Source organism: Zeugodacus cucurbitae, chromosome 5 (genome assembly GCF_028554725.1).
Source record: "Zeugodacus cucurbitae isolate PBARC_wt_2022May chromosome 5, idZeuCucr1.2, whole genome shotgun sequence".
Lineage (NCBI taxonomy): Eukaryota > Metazoa > Arthropoda > Insecta > Diptera > Tephritidae > Zeugodacus > Zeugodacus cucurbitae.
In genome coordinates this window covers 20,163,678-20,191,193 of record NC_071670.1, presented here as the reverse complement: position 1 = coordinate 20,191,193, position 27,516 = coordinate 20,163,678, and the positions used below count along the sequence as shown (strand labels likewise).

The 27,516-nt window shown below is 32.6% G+C and overlaps 1 protein-coding gene across 4 annotated transcripts in view; it reads right to left on the bottom strand.

Annotated features, from left to right (window-relative positions):
• LOC105215044 (uncharacterized) overlaps positions 1 to 22,200 on the bottom strand; it is a 152,844-nt gene extending 130,644 nt beyond the window's left edge. For 2 of the 4 annotated variants that reach the window (XM_054232623.1, XM_054232625.1), the window contains exon 1: positions 8,142 to 9,393. In XM_054232623.1, coding sequence (XP_054088598.1) covers positions 8,142 to 8,524 — 383 coding nt within the window. In that variant the 5' untranslated portion in view covers positions 8,525 to 9,393. Of the gene's footprint in view, positions 1 to 8,141; positions 9,394 to 22,075 lie in introns of those variants that run through there. The other 2 variants (XM_054232624.1, XM_054232626.1) reach the window with 2 other exon arrangements.
• Between the last annotated feature and the right edge of the window lie 5,316 nt (positions 22,201 to 27,516).

The window sequence follows — 27,516 nt, the reverse complement described above, 5'->3', positions numbered from 1 at the left end:
GTAATTATATGGCAGCACCGGCCTATTTGTGAATTTTAATGTTCCACTATTGTCAAAACATTTGTTTCTGTTTATATTTAAATTTTTTAAAATAGAAAGATAATTTACAATTTTTATTTGGCGATGGTTTTTAACTATATTCCAGATGTCTTCGATGTCGACATCACTTTCAATAACAGGCTCAATATCAAATTAGTTGACATTTACCACAAGTAAGGAAAAGCTAAGTTTGGGTGCAACCGAACATTTTATACTCTTGCAATTTTTTTAAAAAATTGTATTTAAATAACACAAAAATACCCATAATTTTGTCATAAAGTTTAATAGAATAACGAAAATCAGCATATATAGTATATGAGGGTATCATATATGCGGAATAAAGCCCACCGTATTTTAAAAAAACCTATAATTAAGTATATGGGTGTTAGGAGATAATGTTTTTGAAAAACCTATAATTAGGTAAATTATTTTAATAATTTTTGGAACAGAGACACACTATTAGAAGAAAACAATTTCCTCTGAATTAAATTAAATTATCTCAGAGATTTACCCATATTTTCGTTTAAAATTTACCCTTAGGCGCTGAGTTCAACATGTTCGATATCTGGGGCTTTGAAAAGTTATAGTTCGTTTTCGACAATTTTTTCACAAGTGAAGCCAGAGATGATATGCACTATTTGTGTAAAGTTTTTGTCTTCATTGGTTCCTTATGTATATATTATAAAGCGAAGGAATCAGATGGAATTCAAAATTGAGTTATAAAGAAAGTAGTCGTGGTTGTGAACCGATTTCGCCCATTTTTTATCCGTGTTAGGGTGTGAAGAAAATATTATATATGTATATATATGAGATATGGTTTTTGACCCATAAGTGGGCGATGCCACGCACATTTTTCATTTTGTAAAAAAAATCTGAGTGCAGCTTCCTTCTGCTATTATTTCTGTGAAATTTAGTGTTTCTGACGTTTTTCGCTAGTTAGTTTTCCCACTTTTAGTAATTTTCAACATAACCTTTGTATGGGAGGTGAGCGTGGTTATTATCCGATTTCAACTATTTTCATGGTGTCTGGTGGAGTACGTAGGAGAACCGACTGCAGAAATTTTGGTTTATATATCTTTACTGGTTTGCGAGATATATACAAATAACCGATTTGGGGGCGGGGCCACGCCCAGTTCCCCAAAATAATTACATCCAAATATGCCCCTTCCTAGTGCGATCCTTTATTCCAAATTTTACATTTATAAATTTATTTATGACTTAGTTATGACACTATAGGTTTTTGGTTTTCGCCATTTTGTGGGCTGGCAGTGTCCGATTTTGCCCATTTTCGAAAGCAACCCTCTCACGGTCCCAAGGAACATGTGTTCCAAGTTTCATTAAGATATCGCAATTTTTACTCAAGTTATCCGTTGCACGGACAGACGGACGGACGGACAGACAGACATCCGGATTTCAACTCGTCTCGTCATCCATGATCATTTTGATATATATAACCCTATATTTAACTCGTTTAGTTTTATGACTTACAACCAACCGTTATGTGAACAAAACTATAATACTCTCTTAGCAACTTTTGTTGCGAAAGTATAAAAATTGTCACTGAAAGGAATTGTGAATTATACTTTTACATCAGCTGTTATTTGACTAATAGTTAACCAAGCATTGTAAATAAAAAGTAGTTGGCTAAGCTGTTGTCATTGGGTAAGTAGTGATTGTGAATTCAGCCCTAAATCTCCCCAAAATTTCGACCCACACCAGATTAGTCAAAAACGTCTTTGACTAATAAGACACAAAAACATGTTTTGATCTAGCCCGAACTAAGCGAACATGCGTTTTTGTCTCATCTTGTTGATATAGGTTGTCAAATATGAAGCTATGGGATTTTGTCGTATTAGACAAGAAAAGACGTTTTGACTAATCCGATGTGTGTTGAGCCTAAATTATAACAAAGAAATGGTTAAGAACACATGTGACTAGCGGTGATAAACTAAAAAAATATGTTTAATACTAAATACTAAAAAAATATGTTAATATTCGTATATAAATATAAATCCACTCGCTATCAAATTGGGTCATCAAAGCGCACGTCGCCAAATTTGAACATTCCACACAAATAAAAAATGTGTACAAGTTTTGAAATATGCATGCTGATTTTGAGCTCCAAATAACTAAAAATGGAAATACAGAAATATAATGTATTTATATATGTATATTTAACCATGTCAGATACGAGTGCCAAGAAATCGCGTCATTTAGCTTTCTTTATTAAGAAATTCTGAAGAAACACAAAAGAAAAAGTTACGATATTTCAGTGAATTTATATTTAAAAGGCAGAAACGCAATTCCTCGAAATGCATTAAGGTGCAGGCAAACTAAGCTAAATAAACGCAGAGAACATAAGGAAAACGATTAACATGCAAGTCGTTGATCAATGCACCAAAGTGAAACCCTAAAATAAGCGGTGCCCATCCACGTATTTTGGGAAACAAAAAGTAAATCTCAACGTCCGATTTTATTTAAGAAAACAATACAGACACAGGAAGCTCCACGTAGGAACAATGGTTTCTAACGAACAGACATATGAAATATTACCAAAACAAAAACCAAGTTGAATGACAAAGCCGGCACATCATGGCACCGTATTAAAATTCGAACATACGATCACGAAAAAAAGAAAAACGGGACCATACTTTGAAAATGGGATTTAAAACCAGTTTGCAAGCGGAGGGAACGATTGATTGAATGACGAATTCCAGGTGCATTTCGCAAGGCCCTCAATTATTTTCGAAACGAATGCACAGACGCCAAGAAAGTGAGGAATAAAACGTAAAAAAAGAGAGAACAAATGAAGAAATCAATAAGAGTAAATGTGTGTGTATAAAAACTAATGGCTTAACAGCAGGTACGTAAATGTAAATGCAACAGAAGTGCAAAGTTGAAGAGTGTGGCAAATATGTTAAATGCATGTGTATATGCACTCGCAAGCATTTGTATGTATGTATGTATATTTCTCAAAACCACAAGTCAGCCGCTTGGCGTAAAACAACTTCCGTTACCAGCCTAAAAAATGATTCCGCGAAAGAGGACAGTGCACTCTGTTCTCACCTCTACCAATCGACGAAATAAATGTATTTGCAGGCCAATAATCTGTGCAAACATCGTACCCACATTGATGCAACTGAACACAATAAAGTTAAGCAAAAATAAGAAAAATAGAATGTGCAAATTGTGTATGGAAAATTAAAAACAGCACTGATTATATACATATTTGACATACATACATATGTATATAATTGCTCTGTATTTTGAGAACATATCTCTATTTAAAATTTTTGACAAATAGTACCAAAATAAACACATCCATAATAGGAGCGTTACTTGGAAATATCCAGTACTGTTTCCCTTTACAACCATTTTTTTTACTTTTACCCGACAATTTAGTTCTTACATTGATACAATTTATGGGAAATAATTTCCTATCAACAATCATATGAAATCTCATAGAGGATCTCCATAAACTTTTCAATTACAAAATATAAATAAAATACCAAAAGTCATAAGACATGCTGATATTGTCACTGGCGAAGCAAACGCATTTGGCGAATCCCACGAAAATTCGACGTGTTCATATTGATCGCTTAACTTTTTTGTTGCCATATCAAAATAATTTAAAAATGTTACACGAATTCATCAAAAATTTACATTTTTGACTTTTGTGAATGGCGATTGTTATGCCACAATCTGTTGTGAAACAAATATAAAAGATTTGTCTAAATATTTATTAAATAAAAAAGATATGAAAATCGTTAACAACAACTTGGGAACAAGAGGACGATTTCAGATTAATAGAAAAATTAAACGTTTGAAAATTTTACAAAGATGCCTTTCGAGCCAACCTGTCGGCTGACATAAGGAAAACATCATCAATGCTATTGTCGCCAACGAAATTGCCATAAACGTATGTAAATACGTAGATAATTTTATTTTATTTAGTATATAATGCTATTTACATATTTACTTGACAATTTATATACATATTACTATTTTGTGTGTTTTTCTCGGATTCTTTGAAAACTAAAAACTAAGTACTGGAACAACTTTAGCAATTCATTTCCATGATGACAAACAGCAGTAGCTTTGGCAGCTGGAGGGAGCGATCACAAATGCTGATAGTTTACACACAATCGGTTTTGCCCGGAGATGCGAACGTAGCTTAGAAGCACGTCATTTCTATGATATGTATATCAAATGCCACAGGCCAAATGCATAAAATGCAAAAAGTTGCAGTTCTTCCGGAAACGAAATTCAACAAAAAAAATATATGCAATGTTACGCAAAATGTTCACCAACCGTAGTTCAAGCAAAAATTACGACACAGAATGTACGTTACTAGTGGTAATGTAGAGGAATATACAATACGGAAAGTATGTAGTATATTAAAAAATAAAATATGAGACAATGCACGAGCGCGAAAGCCAGAAAAAATTATATTTGTATAATGTAAGTATATTAAAAAACAAATATGCAATGATATATTAACTCCATAATTTGCTAGCTCGGTAAAACTTTCAAGTAAAAAAGAAATTACTCCATTATTATTAGCTGGAATTATTCCAGCTTTATATATCTTCAGAAGAAAACTGATGTGTAACCGTCAAATTAATATCTGCTGTGAATATTCATAAGCTTGGAGATGTTGTAAGCTTTTATTAAAAATTCGAATATGATTTTCAAAGGTTTTCACTTTTCCTCTCGACAATAATTAAATTTTCTACGCTTAGTTATTCTTATACTATATGTATGTATATATGTATGTATATATGTATGTATGTGCATCAGCCTGTTTGTATTAATGTCGGTGTGTTGTCACTTTAAATTTTCTATTTGCCATTATCAACAACAACAGCCCGAACATGCGTTTTGAGACAACTGTCGTTGGCATCAATTATAATATAAAGTTTCTTCAGCGTAATCGCTTTTTCCTTTCTGTGCTCTCTTTTTACTTTGCAAAATTGTAGTATTTTGATATTTTGTCGACGTCTGCCCCCCTCGTTTCGTTTCGCTATCATACTTTTCGCATTCACTGCCGTTATGTCAGCAAAATTATGTCGTTACTGAGTTTCAGCTTTGTATAAAAAATTTGAGAAATTACCATAAGCTCCACTCAGCGCGTAATAACATGCACCCCAAGCTCCAACAACGTCGACGGCCGAACCACAACCACATTCAACACCCGACACCCGACACCCGATACGCAACAAAGTAACCTCCGCACGCCCGCCGCCACCATCACCTCGTGTGTCGAATTGCTGCTACGTCATGGCAGCAATTTTCAACTTTGCCATCATCCATTTACAAAATTTCTCGGGATTCATAGTGGGCTTATCTTCATCGTTGACTTTGTCGCAGCTGCCTTCGCCTGCTATGTCGCCGTTGAATATTAAATGGATGTGGCACATAAATAAACTCGTATATGAGTTTGTATTTATGTATATATACACACACACATCTTTTTATATAATACAGTATTATACATATGTATCATTATGTTATTATACATATGTATCATTATGTATGTATATACGATACCATACGAACAATCCCATTTAGTTAGTACTTGAAGAGCGAGGAAGGGGCAGCATCACGGATTAGCTTACACACTGTATTAAATGGCCTGAAGAAAAATTGCGCTGGAATTGAAATTCTTAATATCGCTGTGATTTTATCACGGATTCGTAAATTGTTACAATTCTGAGTTATTTTGCTTATGCTTTGACTTTAATGGCGGATGAGGTAATAAAATCTCAAGGTTTTGTATTAAGCCAGTGTTGTGCACTGCTTTACTTCGCTATGCTTCGCCATAACTTTTATTTTTATTTAAGCCCCATTTTTTAGAGCGTATGATTTGATTTTCGACGCCAATGCTGAACGATTTGGTGCGCACACAAAGGTTACACCCCTGCACAGACAGATGTAGTTAGGTAAATAGCTAGGTAGGATAGGTAACAACAACGAATGCCGTCTATGAAAAGACGCCATCAACTTCAATTTCGACTTCGACTCATCCTAACTCGTTCAATTTGAAGGCGTTGAGAATGCTCAGAGTTCGACGATATAGTGCGAGCTTGTATATTTCTAACGCAATGGAACTTCTCTAACTCGAATCATCATAATCCCCAAAAAAATATAATTGTTCAAAACGCAGTAAAATATAGGTTTAGACCCAGTTTAATTTAATTAATTCGCAAAAAGTTTTATGTTCATACGTTAAAACATGTATTCTGAATTTTGTTTGCTGCAGTTTGGTATTGTTCATGCCTTTGTTACATGATTTATGCAATTTATAAGTGTCGATTTATGGAAGGAAATTTGTATGAAAGTTGCCTCCTATTGCCACTTCAAAAGTTCGAGTTATGGAGAACTTCGAGTTATAGAAATTCGAGTTTGGGAAGGAAATTTGTATGAAATTTGACTTCTAAACGCTATTGCCAATTCAAGTGTTCGAGTTATGAAAGTTCCACTGTATTTTATGCAGATCCGAGCGTTCGTTACTCGACTCTCTGGCACGCGATTGCAATGCGAAGAGAATGACTTGCAAGACGATTTTCAGTTTCAGATTAAGATTCTCCATCACGGAGTCTTTTGGATACCCTCATCTGGGAACTATTTCCGAAAAGTTCAGATTCTAGCAATTATATTTATGGTTATTGTCCATGTTACTCGGGGTGAATATAGTTTTCCTATGGTGAAATAATTTTTTAAAATCGGCACAGTTGGTTTTGAGTTTATTCATTACAAACATAAATACAAATCTTTCCTCTTTATAATAGTAGCATAGATTATCTAGATTGTGGCTCAAAAAGAGGTATTGCCCCAGATTTTTTACGGTAAACAAAGAATTCAAATTTTCTGATCAATTCGATTCTTCTGGGTGGCGTTCCATATTTTCTTAAATAATCGTATTAAGGCAATGAAATAATAATTTCTGACCAGTTTCAGCGTAAATGGAATAGGAAACTTTAAACAAACACTCAACAAGGTAAAAGTCAAGTGTAGCAAGCAAGTGTAGTTTTAAATATACGATTTCAATACCGTTGCAAAATTCGAATTCCGAAGTGAGCAATATGTACCTATGTACATCTACATACATTTCATACGTGCATAACCAATGCCTGCGCAGATATTGATATTTGCCACATTACAATCGACGGCGTTGGAAAAAAATTAAAAAGTTAACATTAACTTATTTATAGTAAAAAAAATAGAAAATAAAAACGAAAACTATGCGAGTAAACGAAAGCGCCTGGTTATCGACACTTACAGCAATATTATTATATATTTTATTTTTCGAATACTTTTTGTAGCTTTTAATTGTGTAATTTAAAAGGCAATATATTACTTGAATTTCCTGCAACAAATGAAAATGCGCATTATTCAACAGAGTAAAGTATGCGCGTTTATATATTCAATTAAATATATGCATATACAGTCGAACTTCCCTAACTCGAATCACCATAATCCACAAAAAACCTTCGAGTTAGAGAGACTTCCGAGTTACGGAAGGTAATTTGTATGAAATTTAACTTCTATGGACAATTCAATTGTTCGATTTATGGAGATCTTCGAGTTATAGAAGTTCTACTGTATATGTACATTTATCTATTTTGAAATAAATTTGAAATTTTTGTAAACATAACTAAACAGAAATGTGCAGCTGTTTATATATAGAAAGTTATGTATATTTTAAAACAGAAAATAATTCACATAATCAAAGTTCGATCTATACGAAATTTAAACGCTTTCAATGCATTTATTTAATATTATAAACAAAATATAAACATTTAGCTAAAAAAATACGTTTTCACAATTTGACTAAATAAATTTATTCACATTATCCGTATTTTATACCGTTGCCGCCTTCGAATTTATAGTCTCGTGGTAATTGGAAGAGTTATAGCCACAACAGTTTTACGATATCAATAATAATTCTTTAAACACCTTAATAAAATATTGTTTGTATTCCGTTCATAATACTTAGAGAGCTTTATGTAATGGAAAACATGCATTTAAAATAACACGTGGTTCTAGGTTATAAATGTTCTCTAGTTTGTTTTAATGCCAATAAGAATATTGCCACTCACCTGTGAATTTGCGACGGTCCAGACGACATGCGCTGATAGGCCGACATATTGGCCTGTTGTTGTTGTTGCTGTTGCGCACTGCTACTGCCGCTACTATTATTTTGTTGTTGTGCAGCTGATTGCTGCGTTTGCGGTGGTTGGTGATGTTGATGAAGGTGTGTGGGTATATTGCTAAGTTGTTGGTGATATTGCTGCTGCTGCTGCTGATGCTGTTGTTGCTGTGGCGATGGTCCATTATCATGCAAGTGCGATTGTTGCTGCGGGTTACCGCCGCGTTGCTGCTGCTGTTGTTGTTGGTGGTGGTGCTGTTGCTGTTGCTGTTGACCACCTGATGTAGGTGGTGGACCACCGACCTGCACTGATGAGCGTATGGCCGCTTCCATTTCATGCCGAACTACTGCTCCTGCTACTGCTGCTGCTGCCGGTGTCGGTGCTGCTGCTTATGCTGCCGCAACCAAAGGCACACCACATCACGGCGATAGTGGAAAATATAAGAATTTTATAGCACTCAATCACTACAACAGCTGATTTTCAAACCAACAAACACACAAACGATAAACGATTTTATGTTAACGACAAAGTGCAAGTTGACAGCGATTATTAGAAGCTGCAAACGTCGTGACAACCTGAATCAAGTTGATTAGAACGTAAACAACGTGGTCAAACTGTATCGAGACAACGAAACACTCTACTGCCTTGGCACTGCAGATGTTTGCATACCAACACACTCACGAATATCGAACACGCACGCGCCACAGTCTCAGGCCACGGGCCTTAGCCGCGAACGAAGGAAGCGAATTCTTCCTCGCTTCAATGCGCTATTGCAGCCTTGCCAGCTTTTTAAAATATACAATAATGCGGTAGATATACCTTTGTTGTTGGAAACTTCCGAAGAAATTCCAAATTTAATTTCCGTACAACATCAATGCCATAATATTAGAAATTTTGTATTTTCAAACACTTTTATCAATTTTTTTTTTCAAACGGCCAACTTTTATTTCACAACTTATATGAAGCGACGCACTTTTTTGAACTGATTTGCTATTTGCTGTTGCTGCTGAAGATAATTAATTCTATTTAATTATGTATTTCTTCAAATTTTATTTTATTTTTACAGCTTTGAACTTAGCCACTAAATTTTATTTTCTAATGAATTTTGAAATTCACTTTAACTTTCCATAAAAACACTTTCGCTTAAAATGGAAATTATTAACTTTTAATTATTTATTTTTTATAATTAATATAATAGAATAATTACTCTTTACAGCTTATTTATTATTATATTAACGGAATATTATTTATGGATTTTGAATCAAGTTTTATTTTTAGATTTTATTATTATTATTTTTGCAAGAACACAAGTTTTCTCCAATAATATGTATACTATTTTTTAAATATATACTTTAAGCGGAGAAAAACATTTTATTTTATTTCCTCACATCCTGTAGAAAAAAAGAAAAAGATATTAATTAAAATTAGGATTATTAATATTATGATAATACGTTATGGACTTTTTATTATAATGATTTTTTGATTTTTTATTTAATTCAACGAAAACGGAAATTGCCTAGTGAAAAGGCGGAAACGAAGCCAAGTGCGTAAATTTCCGACAATGTCTACGGCTGATTGCGTTTGTTGGTACACCGGCGACCCGTTAACAGTGTGCTATATGCGACAGATACACATAACTCAGTTATTATAATGTTTAAATGAGTAATTTATGTTGTTGTTTATGTTGAATAATGTTTCACACACACACGAGGATTAATTGATTTTGGTTTACAATTTTTCATTCGATGTTCAAATTACATATATGCGAGCGGTTGTAATTTCACATTTTATTATAATTGACATTATACCGTTTGTTGGTCACCCAGAGTCGAGAAAGCACTGAAAAAGAAGAAGAGAAAAACATAATTATTATTTCATTTTTAAATATTAATAATATTATAAATACAAACTTAACTTAAAATTGAATACAGTTTTCATAACACTGCAATGTTTTTATTGATTTCTAATATTGTATACATTATTCATGACAAAGTCCATACTAAAACTCATAATTGACCAAGTTTTAAAAACTTCAATTTACAGTAAAAATATCTTTCCAAAGTTGTCTGAAAAAAGAATATTACATTATTCTAAAACCAAACAATAATTTCAAAATTATTCTTTGAGAGAACTGTATACTGTAACACTAAGTCAAGCACAAAAATATGCACGACAGTCGGTTCTACGTAATCGGAATGGACCCAGATTTCATCCGGCCAAGAACTGTCAAATCGGCAGCATTCCTCAAATTTTTTTTGGTGAATACAAAAACAAAATATGCATAATACTAACCAGGCTGTATTGTCGATAAACACTTATGGTCTTAAGACAAGCGTCAGTATATTAAACAAACAAAGTTTTCCGTTAAGTGGATAGGTGAGTTTCAAAGGTTTAAAAAGGCTATTCAGCAACAGTGTTTTGTCAAATTTGTATTTAAAAATATCTCTTTTGACATCCCAAAAAATAGTATTGCCATGGACACCGTAACTCCAAAAAAAATAAACAAATTCGTATGTACATATGTATTTAGATAAATCTAGTCATGAGACGAAGGAAATAAAATAATTAAAATTTTAATTTTTTACAGATTTTGAACAAAAAATTAGATGTAATACAAAAATCCCTCGTTCAATGACTAAATATTGCTATATATAAATTATTAAAAATACCAAATCAAAGCAAATGTTCAAAGCAGCCCTGATTTAAAATTCACTCAACAGCTGATGGCAGCTAACTCCTGCTAGCGAAAATTCCACCAGCAGAAATCAGCAGCTCTCATGCGATCAGCTGACGCTGTCTTCTGCTGGTTTCTGCAAATTTTTTGGATTAAAAATCGTTTTTCTAGCAGAAATTTTAAACATCCTGAAAGTGCCTAATTGGAAATTTTAAATGGTAAATAAATATAATATATTTATGTACATTAATATGTACATATCTTATTACCTGTTAATTCGTAGAAAGAAGCAATTACATATCATTTATATGAAGCAAATTTCAAATCCAAAATATTCACTACGACATGATACCAGATTGGCTGAGTTTATTGAAAAAATATTGGGTGACATACAATGCAATGGGTTTATCTAAATTTGTACAATTACGAAGTGATTCTGCGGGTATGGGACTGGCATCAAGAGGATGCTTTCACAATGTTTTTTCGTATATTTACATACCTAAATATTTATGTTTAAAGGTACATTTTATAAACATACATATCAATGTGATTGTTTGTCAACGAGTATTGAATTAAATTCAACTCAAGTCAACTGATCTAACTGCATTGAATTGAATGTGGAAATTAAATTGGTTTGAATTGAAGCGAAGCGAAACTGAAACTGTAATTGTAGGCGAAATGTATGAATGTAACCCAACGTTGACAATTTTCACCCTGGCAGCGAAACGAAAAAATAAAACAAAACTCTGAGAAATGCTGAAGCAAATTAATTTAATTGGCAAGTGTGTTGTTTTATTTTTTTTTTTTTGTTATGTCATTCTCATGACATATATGTATGTATGTAGGTTTCTGTGCTTTTTAATTTTCATTTTTACGGCGTATCTAATTGGACAGCGCCGAGTGCCAGTCAAGCCGTTTTAATTTACTTGACTATGCAAATTGAACTTGTGAACTTCAAGTAATGAAAAAAAGATGTTTTCTTATATTTTGAAACAAAAAACAAAAAATAAAAAACCATAGGCCTAATTAAATATGATAAGTAATTTAGGCAACACATGCAAAACATATAAATTTTTACGCTCTTTAAAGCGAAATTTTGTTGTTGATTATAATGATGTACATATACATATAAGCTCAGCTATTTTTTTTAATTTGCTTCTATCTTCGCAAATAAGATATCTGATGTTTTCAGTTGTCGTTAACAACTGACGCACAAAATATTAATCCATTTTTTCTCACTAAATTCTTAATAATCTGAAACTGAATTGTATGGGTTCCATATTATTTAAAAATCACCAAAAAATTGTTGTAGTTTATTATGAAAAATATTGAGAATTAAACGTTTTACCATTGATAAGTCGATAATCTAACCTCACATCTAGAAGAAAATATTAGCGAAAAATTAAAAGAAATTTACCAGAAATACCCTTTAAAATAAAATCCCAAGTGAAACCGGCTTAATGGATGTGAAAATTAACAATGCTTTTTAGATGTTGATAAATAAAATTTTCTAAACCCACGTGAATACTTAAGTTTCTACAAATGTATGTATGTATGTATGTATGTAGTTTATGGACTTACACTTAGTTGCCAATAAGTAGGGATGCAAACGATGTATCGATGTTTTTGAAACATCGATGTTTTCGTCAAAAAGCATCGATGTTAACCATCGATGTCTAGAATCTAAAAATATCGATGCATCGATGACACATTCACCGATGTTTTATGTCGATGTTTTATATAAAAATTTTACTTCACACCTTCACACTTTTTCGGGTATTAACTCGAAACCCTCTATTTGGATACGCTTTATTACATTGGAATTCGATTTTTGTAAAATACGGAGAATTCGTTAAGGGAATGTGCGCTTGGACAATACTGCGGTTACTTTTATGACTTATTTATACAATTTAATAGGCTACTGCGTTAGATCACAGATTCAAATTACTGCATTTTAAAGATGCTATGGCTAAAAGAAATAATTTTTTTGTTTCATAAAAAATTCAAAGAATCGCGCTGATATAACATAATCTTCGGATGAGTGTCAAAGAGAATACTAGTTTGATATTTGGAACCAGAATAAACATTTGGTCCACCAAAAGGTGAAATGTAAGCTGTCAAATTTATCTACAATTACAGGGACGGAAGGTTGAAGAGAAAGTGCATCTCGGCTGTTACCCCTACCAATCAGAAGCCAATAGAGTTTGGCTTGACATGAACACTGTGTTTCCGGAGTTGCATAAATAAGCTTATTAATATTTACACATTGTGGCCACTTCAGTGCCGAGTAAACGACCGTTTTCTAAACCCAGGGCAACTATCACGCAGAAGTAAAATCGAAAAGAAATGGCAGTGAAAAAACTTCCATGTTGTTGTTTTGAAATTCTGTTATTTATTGAGAAAAAGCTTTAACAGACATATAATGCTAAGTGAAATAAAATGTATCAACTTAAGATGTACTACATTTCATTTATTTATGCTTCTGCTTCTGTATCCCTTAGCTTTTCATACTAAATTTAAAATAAGTTAAAAAATACATCGATGTTTCGATGTGTATCGATGTTTTAATGGCCGATGTTTTTGATTTCGATGGGTTTTGAAGAAACATCGATACATCGAACCATCGATGTTTCATTTCACGATGTTTGCATCCCTACCAATAAGCAATAACGCAAAGTGTAAGAGTAAAATACTTTCAAGAAGTCGAACAAAAATGCAACGCCAGAGGAAACGGAATTTAATTAAATTACGATTAAAAGACAAGACCAAGAAAACAAATAAATTGTTTAGAGAAAACAAAAGCAAAAACCATACGAAACTATTCATTTAGTTGTTGGCGCTGACTTTGAGCGGGGGCAACAGTTGCTGAACAGAAAAAAACAACAGCGACAACAACAACGCCAAGAGCGGCAATGTGTGTCGAACAACAAAATCAACGAACAAAAAATTAATATAAAAAATATATACATATGTACATAAAACAAGTATAATCTAAATACTAAAAAAATTGGAACAAAAATTAAATTCCAACAAAAAGACACAAGTATCACAACACCAATAACAGCAGCAGCAAGAGCAACAAAATATTACTTGAAATCAAAATATCAATCGCAACGTTGCCAACTTTCCGGCCAACACTCATGTCCACATGTATACATAATACATAGCGCGATAGTGAAGAGATAATGACATATAGACGTGTTGTAAGGGGGACGAGTGAACGTAAACGAGTAGCGTACAAGCATACAAACATATGTACAACGTGCATAACAAATTCAGAGATACCCGTACACACATTCATAAACGTAAGCTGCCCATGCAAGCAACCGACGTCAAACGCTACGTTGCCACATTTCACAGCACGACTACCAACGGCAACAGACAACAGCAGCTCAGTGAAGTAGGCGCACAAACTTTGAGAACAACGAGTGTGTTTATGCGCTTACGTACAAACATTCGAACGTAAATATATATATATACGCACAAGCACACAATACACACTCCCAAACATACATTACTCTGTGGATACGCGATACTTTAATGTGTTTATATACGGATATGCATGATTGTACGTATATAGCACCAATAACAACAATAAAAGACACAGACAGCTTATGCGAGCGAGTATATGGCGGCAAAAATATACAATTTAACGATAGCCCAGCAACATAAGAACAACGTACAGTAATCTACGCTTATAAGGGGTATTTTTTAACATGCAAGACTTTTGAGACACTTAAGCGGGAAAGTCACTTAAATGTATCCAGCTTAAGTGCCTCGAGGTACTTACCAAGCTTTTTCTTCGATCTAATATTTTTCTTTTAGAAGGAAAGTCACATTTATTTCTTACTAGCAGACCCGACCACACGTTTTTGTGTGTAGTAAAATTAGTAAATTTTTCAATATAGTAAAACAAATCTTACGCATAAAGAAGAAAACGTTATAGCCGGTATATTGATTGATATACATTATTGTGGATCTGTATTAAGCGTAAATCATCATAGTTTGTTAAACTTTAATTATTTTTAATCGTATATTGCAATGAGTATGTAACAAATTAGCAAATTTCATAGTTGCCTTAATCTTGGCTTCGATGACGATATTGATTACCTTAATCACAGTCAGTCTTGTTCTATTGCAAAGTCGAGGTTAATTTATGTTACGAAGCATGATGACAATTCACACTAATTCTAATTGCAAAGTGAGTGTTGATAGTTCAGGCAATTTTAAATAGTCTGTGGGAGAATTGACTACGTCATATTGGTTTGTAGCTGTATCAATTCTCCTGGAACGAAATTCTAAATTGTCACATTGAGACCATTGACAAATTTGCTTTTTACCACCAAAATAGGTGATTCAATCATCCATTTATGGTTATTATATTGTGATTATTTATAGCCTATGACCATTTCTAGGTTATCATCTATCACCATACCAAATTTCTTCAAAAACCGTTCAGCCGTTTAGGCGTGAAAGTGTAACAGACAGACAGAGTTACTTTCGCATTTATAATATTAATATGGATTAATAACAAAAATACTTCTTAATAATAATAAATATGGAAAAAAATAATTACAAATATGTACATATATGTATATGTTGTCCTTTCATTCAATGTCAAAAATATTAAGAGGCAATTAAAAGAGGAAAATTGCAAACAATTTTGTATTTGTGGCTTAAATATTACAGGCATTTAAGCGGGAAAGGCACTTAAGCGGAGGCTCTTAAGCGGGGAATTTTATATGTAAATTTAGATAAAAAACAACGATGCCGCAAAATATTGTCACTTAAACGGGGGGCACTTAAGCGGGGATGACTGTATAACCAAACTGAACGTTCAAACCGGCAACGACAACAAAAATAAAAAAATAATACATAAAAAACAAATGCACAATTCAAAAGAACAAATAGAAAGATATAAAAGAAGTATGTAAGATATACATAAATAAAAAAGAAGAGAAAAATGTTGCCAGGCCACATGTTTAAATAATGACATGTCCACTGATGTAGAGACGCAATGGGACGGACCGATACGGCATGCGTTGAGCATGCATAATATACATACATATGTATGTACATAAACAAACATATATTCGAACCTCTGTAAGCTGACTGAAAAAATTGACCGGGGACGAGAAAGGTGAAGACAAGTTAAGGTAAAACAGGAACAAAAACAAATCAAGGCAGCAGACAAAGTGGCAGAAGGGAAAGAGGCCGGAGAAAACCAGCGCCACATGACGGCAGACATAACAACTATGAGATGATGATGAGGACGACGAAGGCAACGACGACTATTGTGGCGGTAAATGCAAAGACGGACAATAGAGCGAAGGCGAAATGTGGCAACGTTGCCACTGCCACAAGTTAAAACGAAATCAGGAAGGAATGCAACAAACAGTAGGCAAAACAAGTACACTTCTCTGGCTGGCAGGCAGGAAAAACTTAGGAAGGCCACGAAGAGACTATCGGAAAACAGCGGGCGGTAGTTTGCAGCAAGTGTATGTACCATTTATGTACACCGATGCTGTTTCGAGCCAAGTCCAGAGTATGTGAATGCATCTGGTGCAGCAGACAACAACAACAACAACAACTGGTCCTAAAACGAATAGAATACAAAAATAAAAAGCAAGTAGTACAAATAAATGTGAAATGCTTGAAAAATAACAAACAGGCGACTGGCAGGCAATCAGACAGCCGCACCATAGTAGGAGAAGTAAATGGTTAAGGACCTGGCAACTCGGAAAATAATGGGGAAACATGAAGTAGTGTACTATGTATTCAGTTGTATGTACGTATGGACAGAGATCTCCAATTTAACAGGAATACATACATACTTTCTGACAAACGCGACCTCAATGTCCGAGAAAGGAGGCAACAACCGTAGCCACAACCAGCCAAAGTAATACATTTTATATGTGCGCCTTTATTGTTTGTGCATCTGCAAACAACCGAGCCAATTCACATAAAATCATGATTGATGCACAATAATACCCGGATGATTTTGCAGAGTTTTACAATGTTGTTGTGGAGGCCTCCCACAAGCGAAAGCACAACTAATATATAACAGAATATGGTAAAAATGTGCAGATATTTAAAAATGGTTTTAAGTAGAAACATATAAGTGATATACTACGAAAAAACAAAGTAAGAACGTCAGTTTTTAACGATTGTATACACAATATACAGATGTTTTCATATCTGGGATACTAGTTTATTAATTTTTAAATGATGTAGCACCAAACTAGGAAACATTAGTTAAACTATACTACTAGTATTAAAAATAGTTATTGTACAATTAAAAAATAATTTTACCACGCAATCAACAAACTACATATACTAATAATAAATTGAATACTTAAAATGAAGGAAATCGTGTAACTAAATTTTCAATAGTTTACTGGAAGTAACTTTCATCTTAGAATCAAATTTTAAAAAAAATTTATACAGACAATCTCAAAATACCGACATTAAAAAAAGACAAAATTCCATGATTTTCATAAGCACGTGTGTCATTTGTTTATATACTATATAACGAAATAAAATCTCTCCCCTGATCCTAATATTAAGAATATGCTAAAAACTTTAAGATTGAACATTTATGTTTTACTAAAATAAAGCAGTGCTCTTGCGAAGATTTGGAACGAGGTATAGTGATATTTCGTTATACGCTAGACAGACGGCAAAGTTATTCCCGATTAACTGCGCTTTTAATCAGTTCCAATTTTGTGGGTGACAGACGGCAGCAAAGCGAGTTATAAACTCCCATAACAGCTGATTGGCAATATAATTTCCATTTTGGTGAAATAGAATTGGATAGAAAGCAATTATTGCAGTTGTTAGCCGCACAAATAGTACAAAATCACTAATTATTAAAAAAATATATATAAATACGTTATTATTATTACTTCCATTTTAGAAAAAATTAGCAGGTGTATTATGAACATATAATTTAACAAGTAAGGAAAGACTAAATTCGGGTGCAACCGAACATTTTATACTCTCGCAACTTATTGATATAGTTTTTTTTTTAGATAACATACAATTTGACCATATATTCGGCATAAAGTCCAATAGAATAACGAAAATCATCATATATAGTATATGAGGGCTGAGGTAATTCCTAAACCGATTTCACTATTAAGCGCATCGTATTTTTGAAAAACCTATAATTAGGTATATAAGAGCAAGGAGAAGTTATGAACCGATTTTAAACATTTTTGGTATAAGAAGAAAAAGATTCCCTTTACTGATATTTTCGGTTAAAAATTACCCTAAGGCACTGAATTCTTCATATTCGATATTCGGGCATCGAAAAGTTATATTCTGATTTCAAAATTTTTTTCACAAGTTATGATTTGATACTGATCACATACAGTAGTTGTGTAAAGTTTTATTACACTATCTTTATGGGTTCGTTATGTATATATTATAAAGTGAAGGAATGAGATGGAATTCAAAATTCAGTTATATGGAAAGATTTTACCCATTTTCCACACGTGTCATCAGGGTGTCAAGAAAGTGCTATATACCGAATTTCATAGAAATGGGTCGAGTAGTTCTTGAGATATGATTTTTTACCCATAAGTAGGCGACACCAGCTTCCTTCTGCTATTTAGATTCTGCAAAATTTCGATTTTCTGATGTTTTTCGTTAGTGAGTTAACACACATTCAGTAATTTTCAACATAATCTGGTGTGGGAGGTGGGCGTGGTTATTATCCGATTTCCACTATTTTCGTGGTGTATGATGGGGTACGTAAGGGAAACGACTACAGTTTGGTTTGCATAGCCTTATTGGTTTGCAAGATACATATGTACAAAAAAAACTTATTTGTGAGCGTGGCTACCTTCCCCATAAACATTACATTCAAATATGCCCCTTCCTAGTGCGATCCTTTGTCCAAATTTTACTGTTATAACTTTATTAGCTGACACTTTACGGGTTTTCGGTTTTCGACATTTTGTGGTCGTGGCAGTGGACCGATTTCGCCCATCTTCGAAAGCAACCCTTTTACAGTCCCAAGAAATGTTTGTACCAGGTTTCGTCAAGATATCTAATTTTTACTCAAGTTACAGCTTGCACAGACGGACAGACATCTGGATTTCAAATCTACTCGTCACTCTGATCATTTTGTGTTATGTGAACAAAACTATAATACTCTATAAATATAAAAATTAAAAAGAATGATATACATTTTGTTCTTCAACTAATAAATGCAATAATTTATGTTAATGAAAGAAAGTCACTTGATTGCGGATGCCGTTATGTTCTTATATTGTATATGAAATATATTAATTATGAAAATTTAAAATAGCCTATGTTCGCCGGAGATACTGATTTAAGTGAAATAATATTTCAAATCGGTCAAATAGTTTCGGTGCCTATTAAATTCAAACAAACAATAAAATAAAAAAAATCCATACAATTGAAATCCCTAACTTGAAAAACCATAATCCACAAAATATATATTTATACATTTATTGTTTGTTGCAGTTTGGTATTGTTTAGCTCTATCCCAACATTTTTTACATGATTTAAGCAAACCATAAGTGTAATATAATATTTTTTGTGCGACTCCATACGATATAGACTCTTTTAAAATTTTGCCTCGATAGTAAAATTCTAAATTTAGTATTAAACTCTGGTCGAAAAGTTCGATTTATGGAAATTAATTTGTATGAAATTTGACTTCTATTGCTAATTCAAAAGTTCAAGTTATGAAGATCTTCGAGTTATGGAAGTTCTACTGTATTAGTGTAGATAATTGACGTCAAAGTTGCTTTGCACCAAATTTATTAATTAATAATAAGACTATTACTAACTTTTCTTCATGAAAAGGTAATAATATTTACTAAAGACACAACCACGCACTGTTACAGTATATTTTATCATATTGGTCCATTCGGCATCGAAAAACATTAAACTTAAAATCATCATTTACTCCATTTTTATTAAGTTATATGGGACACTAACTATTTTAACTATTTTTCTATCGAAACATAAGCACAACTTTGCTTATTTCAATTATATTAAATCTATATAATTTTATTTATTTATATAACGTTTGCGAGAATTTTTCAAAGATTCAGGAATTTCCCACATTGATCACGAAAACATATATTTATTAATTATAGAAGACTTAAGAAGCTGTTTCTACAAATTTGAATTAGAATAACACACAATGTGACCGATATATTCGGTATAAAGTTCACTAGAAAAACAAAAATAAAGTATAGATTTTTACCAAATAGTTTACCAAAATTAAGTGATTCTTACGTGTTTCTTAGTGAGTCTAAGTACTTTTCGTCGGTTTCAAATTAAAAAAATATATATATATACAAAAAAAACATATTAGAGAGCCGATATTACATTTTTTGGACGTGGCAATTCAGATTTAACCAAACACTGGAAACTCAGTACCATTCCCTAAAAACTTATACTCGTACAGCATATAACACACTTCAATTTGGTATATCTTTTATTAACCCTTTCGACCCCGTCGTTGCCTGTAAACCCACAAGAAAAGTCTGGGTCGAAAGGGTAAATACGAATCAAGTTAAACTTTTTTGCACCGACAAGCGGAAGAGTATACATTGAAATTTTTTTACCTTTATATAATTACATTTTTTTCTATTTTAAATGATTTTTGTCTCGACTAATTCCATTTATTTAGACTTCTCAAGATTTTGTGAAATCGGTATATATTTCATTTTAAACACAAAAGCAATGTGTGATTCCGAATCATTTTCTAAACAGTTTAGAACGCATTGTCACAGTATATCATTATATTTTAACTTTATTCTGACACATTCGTAAAATCACTTATATTACTTTCTTTAAAGGTTCATTTCTATATCTTCGTTTAATTTATTTGAACACAATTTGTGTTCTAGATTTTATTTTTGTAGCTGAATTTAGCTTCCAGTAAAACCTAAATATTTATCAAATTCGGACTTCACAATATGGGAGAAATTATTCTTTCAACTCAACTTCAATTTTTGACATCAAAAATTATGTCACCTGAAATTCAATATTTATACTAGGTAAAACGCATAAAACATTTTATATTTTTTAGTTACATTAACATTATATAACAACATTAAATAGCTCACCTTAAAATATAGAGGTAAATTAAATCGTGTGGTTTCTTGCACATCCCATATATTCGGAGTATTTAAATCGTTTTCAATTTCGAAAAACATTAAACTTATAAAACATCATTTACACCATTTGTATTAAGTTATATGGGACACTGTATTAACTATTTTTTCTCTCGAAACATAAGCACAACTATGTTTATTTCAATTATATTCAATCTATATAATTTTATTTATTTATATAACGTTTTCGAGAATATTATTTGGTTAACTCTTTTTGACGTTGTATGGTTTGATTTTTATATGCCTTTTACTTGTTTGGAACTTCACTTTAACCTATGCTATTTTCAAAGATTCAGGAATTTTCCAATGTTTGTCCATTGTTGTACAAAAATACATTTAGTATATGTATACTAAGAAGTAATTTCCTTTTATAGTATGAGTTTCTATTCATTTAATCACTTGACCATAAACTCATTTTTTATTAGAAATTTGCGTATTCGCTCATTTAATTATTTTTCAGACTTTGCCTTTTGCGTTTTACTTTATTTGACACCATCGTTATACAATTGATTTTATGCCTTGCTTTCAATATTGCCTCTTTTAATTTTGCATTTCTCTTAGCACTTTCACAACTTTTCACTGAACACACCAATATTTTAAAGGCTATATTTCACAGAACAAAAACTTTTTATTTTATTTTTTATACGTAATAAAAATTGCACAGCTTTTGATCCATTTACTATTTTCACAACTTTGACCACTCAGCAAGGTCCATTATTTCACGCATTATTCGATTACTTGGATCTATCTACATACATATATTCATACCCATGTGTACCTTATACAAGAAAATCTCCAAAATTAATTGAACAAATTAATCAATTATTGAATCTCAAAAGTAGAAATATTGTTCCACAAAACCTGGCTCAGCTGGCTATTCTTCATGTGATAGAGAAAATAGCCATGCGGAGTTCAGTGTGGGGGGCGTGTCGTAGACGACGTAGTAGTCAGATTCAGAAAAAAACACTCTAAATCATCAACGAGAGGTATCAGTCAAACGCAACCGCTTCTCATTTGTTCATATGCACTTTAGATTTACCTATTTTTACCTTTTTACAATAAATTCTGCGATTTTTACGAAATTTTCGCAATTCCTTCACCCGGATCACAAAACGCACCGCCGACGAAGAAACTTGCTAAAAAATTTTATTCCATATCTTTTCTGTTGTTTCTTCTTCTTCCACAATGTTCACTCGCTCACTCGCAAACGAGACAAGAGCGAACGAGAGAACATCAAATACAAGAGCAAACGGCATCGAGCAGCCAACAAATCTCTCAAACATGTATTGGTTCGAAAGCGCGAGCAATACAACATAAAAACTTCGAACTCCGCGTGTTTACAAATATGTTGAAACTACTTTCATCATAAGTTCCTATTCAAATCAAAACTAGGTATGTATATGCTATGAAAATTAATATTGATTTGGATTCAAATCAAGTTGCTAAAAAATTTATTACAGCAAGAAGCGTGACTGGTTACAATTTCATTTGACAGCGGGCACATATCCAACATGTTTGAAGAATTACATTTGATTTATTTCTCTGTTGTTAACACTTTTACAGGCAGAAAACTTAAAAATGTAACAATTTTGACGTAATATGGATTGATTTTTATATGCCTTTTACTTGTTTGGGACTTCACTTTAACCAACGAACTCGGAAAGACCAGTGAACTTGCAAATACCACTTTTTGTTTTCTCCCAACAGTCAGACGAGCATCAAACATTTTTTTTTTCATACAGACAGAGCTCAGAGGAAAATTATTTAGTACACACCACATTTCACCACAACGAGTTTTCCTTTTGAGTTCTGAGAATAGACCATGAAGACCACTTCTGGTGTTGCCATTCAAGCATGTTTATGCATTTTGTTTAAGTAAGTTTTTGCAGTCTACATCTTCCATGGTTCGTGTCTTTTAGTTTGCTTTACTTCATCATTCGTAGTAAGGGTTTATCAACGTGTTCTTTCGACCATCCTTATTGAGGTATATACACTCATATGCATATTCAGGTAGATATGTATGCATGTATGCATGTGCATGTGTAAGCATAAAACTGTCTGCTCCCGTACCCCTTCTCGATCTCCTTATCTATATTCTGTTTCAGTTCATAGTATTTGTGTTGCCGATGTCGCGGCTGCCAACGCTGCTGTCGCTGTCGACGCAAGATGAGTTTTCAGTTTTCATTTCCTTTGCTCTGCCATTATGTTGGTTCTTCTCCAACACCGTCTTCTTCTTCTTCCCCTATATTATATGTGTATATCCATACATGTGCGTATACTCCCTGTTATTTTTGAAGCGAATGGTTTGAGTTATATTACCCCATAGTCATGACATACATGTGTACATACATATGTAAGTACATATATACGTGTGTCTAAAGAGATATAATATTTTGTGTGTGTGTGTTATTTTCCTTATATTTTGGCTTTGCTTCTTATTTTTATTTTATTTATTTTGGTCTTTTTAATGGATGTGAAATAAATTTCGCTAATGCTGCTTTTGCAACTTTTTATTTTTCCATTCACATTCGTTGGCTGCTCACCATCTCAGCTCCCTGATGTGCTAGTTGAGCATATGCGATGTTGCCGAGTTTCCCACATTCAAAATAGAATCGAAATTTAAGCTTCAAGTTCTGCGAATACTCAGCACTTTTGCACAAAAGTAATTCCTTAGATTTATATAGTATACGTATGTATGTATGTATGTACATAATTAATTTCCTTCATTTAAACATAAGACGAAGTTACATATGTATGTATTTAAGAAAAATAAGTACTAATTCATGTGGACAAAAGTATTCTACATATACATACATACATAGTTAGAGATACACACATACATATGTACACTATATACATACATATGTGCATGATATTTGAAAAGTCTAAACAAACTAAAATCATTATGAAAACAAAAATTTTAGCATGTTACGCTTAAAATAAATAGAAAATGTGTAAAAAATACTATGGTTGTGAGCACCTCGTTATAAGATTGTTGTGATAAATCTGAAAAAAGAACCGCATTGTGTCGTAATTGTGTAAATATATTTTTTAAAGAAGTATAAAAGTTCAAAACTTTATGATTCTATGACATTAAATGCATTCCAATAATTCCCGATCAAATAATTTATTAGTTCGTACGTGGTTTATTAAATTTTTCGATAATGGATAAAAGGAGAAACTGCGGTTAAGATAAGAAATATTATTAAGGCCTAGAAAGGAAATAAAACAGTTAAAGAAATAATTGAAATTGTTCAAAAACTACGCACAACAATATTCAGTATAATAAAACGTCCTAAATGATGTGCAGTTCGATAACCGCCCAAGGTGGGGTAGTTCCCGTCGCTTTCTGTGCGTTAATAACCACAGGTAATTACATTATTAAGAAAGATCTTAAAACACCGACCTCTGAGATCGCAGCTTACTACTACTGCGAGGCCTCTGGTACCATTGTACATCCACATGCTATCCGTAAAGTGCTCTACTCGACCGGTTACAATGCCCAAGTTTGCAGCGAAAAATACATTATAAGCAAGGTGAACGAAATCAAGTGACTATTAATTTGCTATAGAGCATTCCAATATTTTTAACTGTTTGTAAGTATGTAAGTACAAAAGTACCCACATGTGGTCAATACAATGATGATGTCTGCAAGTTGTGTGTTGGAATCTATGAATGACCACAGCGCGACTTTTTTAATAATTAAGGTTTGCGGACTGAATAAACCATTTTCATTGTACATTCCTTAAAGCTTTTAGCCTTAAATCTTAGCGTTTCAAGTTTGCTTCCATAATTGTCCATTTCATACAATCCAAAATCTATATAATATTAAAAAAACGTTCATATGTACATACATATTCCCTATATACATATACACACCCATCATAATTTCATATAATACAGTCATGTTCTGGAAGTCGCGCGATTTCAATTCGGATCCGAAATTACAATTCGTACGATTTCATTTGATTTCACCTGATTTTTTTGTGACAGTTTGACTAAACGAATAAATGAGAATTATTTGGTTAAATTTTTTAAATAATTTGAAATTAAACAATTTTTATTAAAGAAATAATGTTTTTTATGGCCATTTATTTGTCGACTTGGGATGATTTTTTTTTGTTTCAGGCTTGTTTCCAAATGCCAGTTAAGTAAGCTTGCATTTTCAGAAATACTTAACGAAATTATACCTTTACATATGTACGTATGTAATTATGTATATAAAATTGGCGGCAAGTCTTTGGACAATATCCAAAATTGAAAGTGATTAGTGTTTTAGAAAATATTTTGCGTCATAAGTGGATTAAATGCGTCAAATGTCAGAAATGGATTCTAGAAATGCAAGACTTCACTTGTGCAAAAATTTGGAATAGTGCAAATAATAGTGACTCATGCATCAACGGTAAAACGATTTGTAAACGAACGATTTGTAACAGAAAAGTTTTTTTCAGCATAAATGCGATGATTCTATGAGTGAACTCTTATTTTATTTCTCTCATTCTTGAGTTTCGGAAACAAGTATTGTTTCTCTTGGGTTAACCACGGTTTCCCTGCTTGTCTGTGGACGTACATACTTACACTAACTTTCTACCTCAAAACTTCGAGAATCTTAAATGCCCTCAATGGCCGCGAATATTCCACAAATCCTGACAAACGTATTTTACTATTTGTTAATATACATATGTATGCTTATTAATTTTTAATAATATTATTTTTATTTATTTTTTCTTTAATATAACACAAGTTTACAAATTCAGGTCAACTTTTGGATCTGAGCAGATAAGAACGATTCTTAACTATATTTGATGTTGCTGAATTTGAATATGCATTTAGTTTCTTAAGATTGATTCTAGTTTCCGAGTTCTCGCATGATAGCACCATTGTGCTATAAATAAGTGATTAGAGCAAATAAAAATGCAGAGACAGTGTTGCAAAGTTGATTTAAAGTGTTTTTGTTACGTTTGTGGTAGTTACATATATGATTAAAAAAAAATAATAACAAATGCGCTCAAAGATGCGTATCTGCACTACTTTGGTTTCAGAGTAGCAGACACTCATCAAGTCATGGATACCGAGATTTATTTGTAACGCATGCAAAACAAAGCTGTATAAGTGGTCATTGAGAGAACGTGAGTACTTTTCCTTTCAATGCCAGCGCTCTCGAAAGAACCTAAAAACCATGTAGATGATTGCTACTTTTGTTTGATGAAAATTAAGGACATGTTTTCAAAATATCGTTTACCACTTTCTTGGTAATCACAAATCCCCTAATTTTAAGGAAATTATTGGCGATATGTTGCAAAATTATCGAAAGATTAGAGCTAGAATGTCTCTAAAGATCCATTTTCTGCATTCCCATCTCGATTTTTTTCCCGAAAACTTGGGTGATACGAGCGACGAACAAGGAGAACGGCTACACCAAGATCTAGCCAACATTGAAAGTAGATACCAAGGATTTTGGGATGAAGGCATGATGAGCGACTATTGTTGGACTCTAATACGTGAAACAGATACTAAACAATACCAAAGGCAAAGTTCCAACAATCTTCATTCCTGATATGTTACTTTTAAGTTAATAAAATGAATATTATTTGACAAAAATCATAAAAAATTAAATTCTTGATTATTTCAAAAACTAGAATCAATCTTAAAAAACGAAATGAAGATTGGATTCAGTGTCATCAATTGTCATAGAAACCACTTTTGGTTGCCCAGATCCAAAACCGTGTATACTTGTGTAATTATTAATAATAAATACGTACATTGTAATAAATTTTTCTTAAACAAACCGTTGATTTGGATTCAAAATCGATATCGTTTATCTTGCCGAATATGAAATCGGAAAATTGTAATGATTCCGATATGCTGAATATGGCGGCAAAATGATTTGGTGATGTTAAAAAAAAACTGAACGATTTACAGAACATGTCAAACGATTTGAAAACGGAAAATGTGTATTGTCCGAAAACGATTTGTGAACATGCCTATTAGGCATATTGTTATTAGGTTTGAATTTCACAACTTTCCGTATCGGCAGTGCTACGATTAAGTACATATGTACATACATACATACATACATACATAATGTTGAACTTCCATAACTCGAACTCTTGAATTGACAATAGCGTTTAGGAGTTAAATTTCATACAAATTTCCTTCCATAACTTAAACTTCTTTAACTCGAGCTCTTGAGTAGGCAATAGAAGTCAAATTTCATTCCATACATCGAACTTTTCGGCCAGGGCCTAATATAAAATTTTACTACCGAGGCAGAATTTTAGAGTCCTTTATTGTATGGAAGCGAACAAAAAATATGATATTAAACTTCTATAAATCGAACTTTTTTGTGGGTTATGGTGAAACGAGTTAGAGAAGTTCAACTGTATATGTACATACATTTGTGTATTAGTGTATATGTATGTATGTAGTATCTATAATTAAGCCGTTTTTCTTTGTGGAGATACATATTTATAAAAGCAAAACCTTGTAC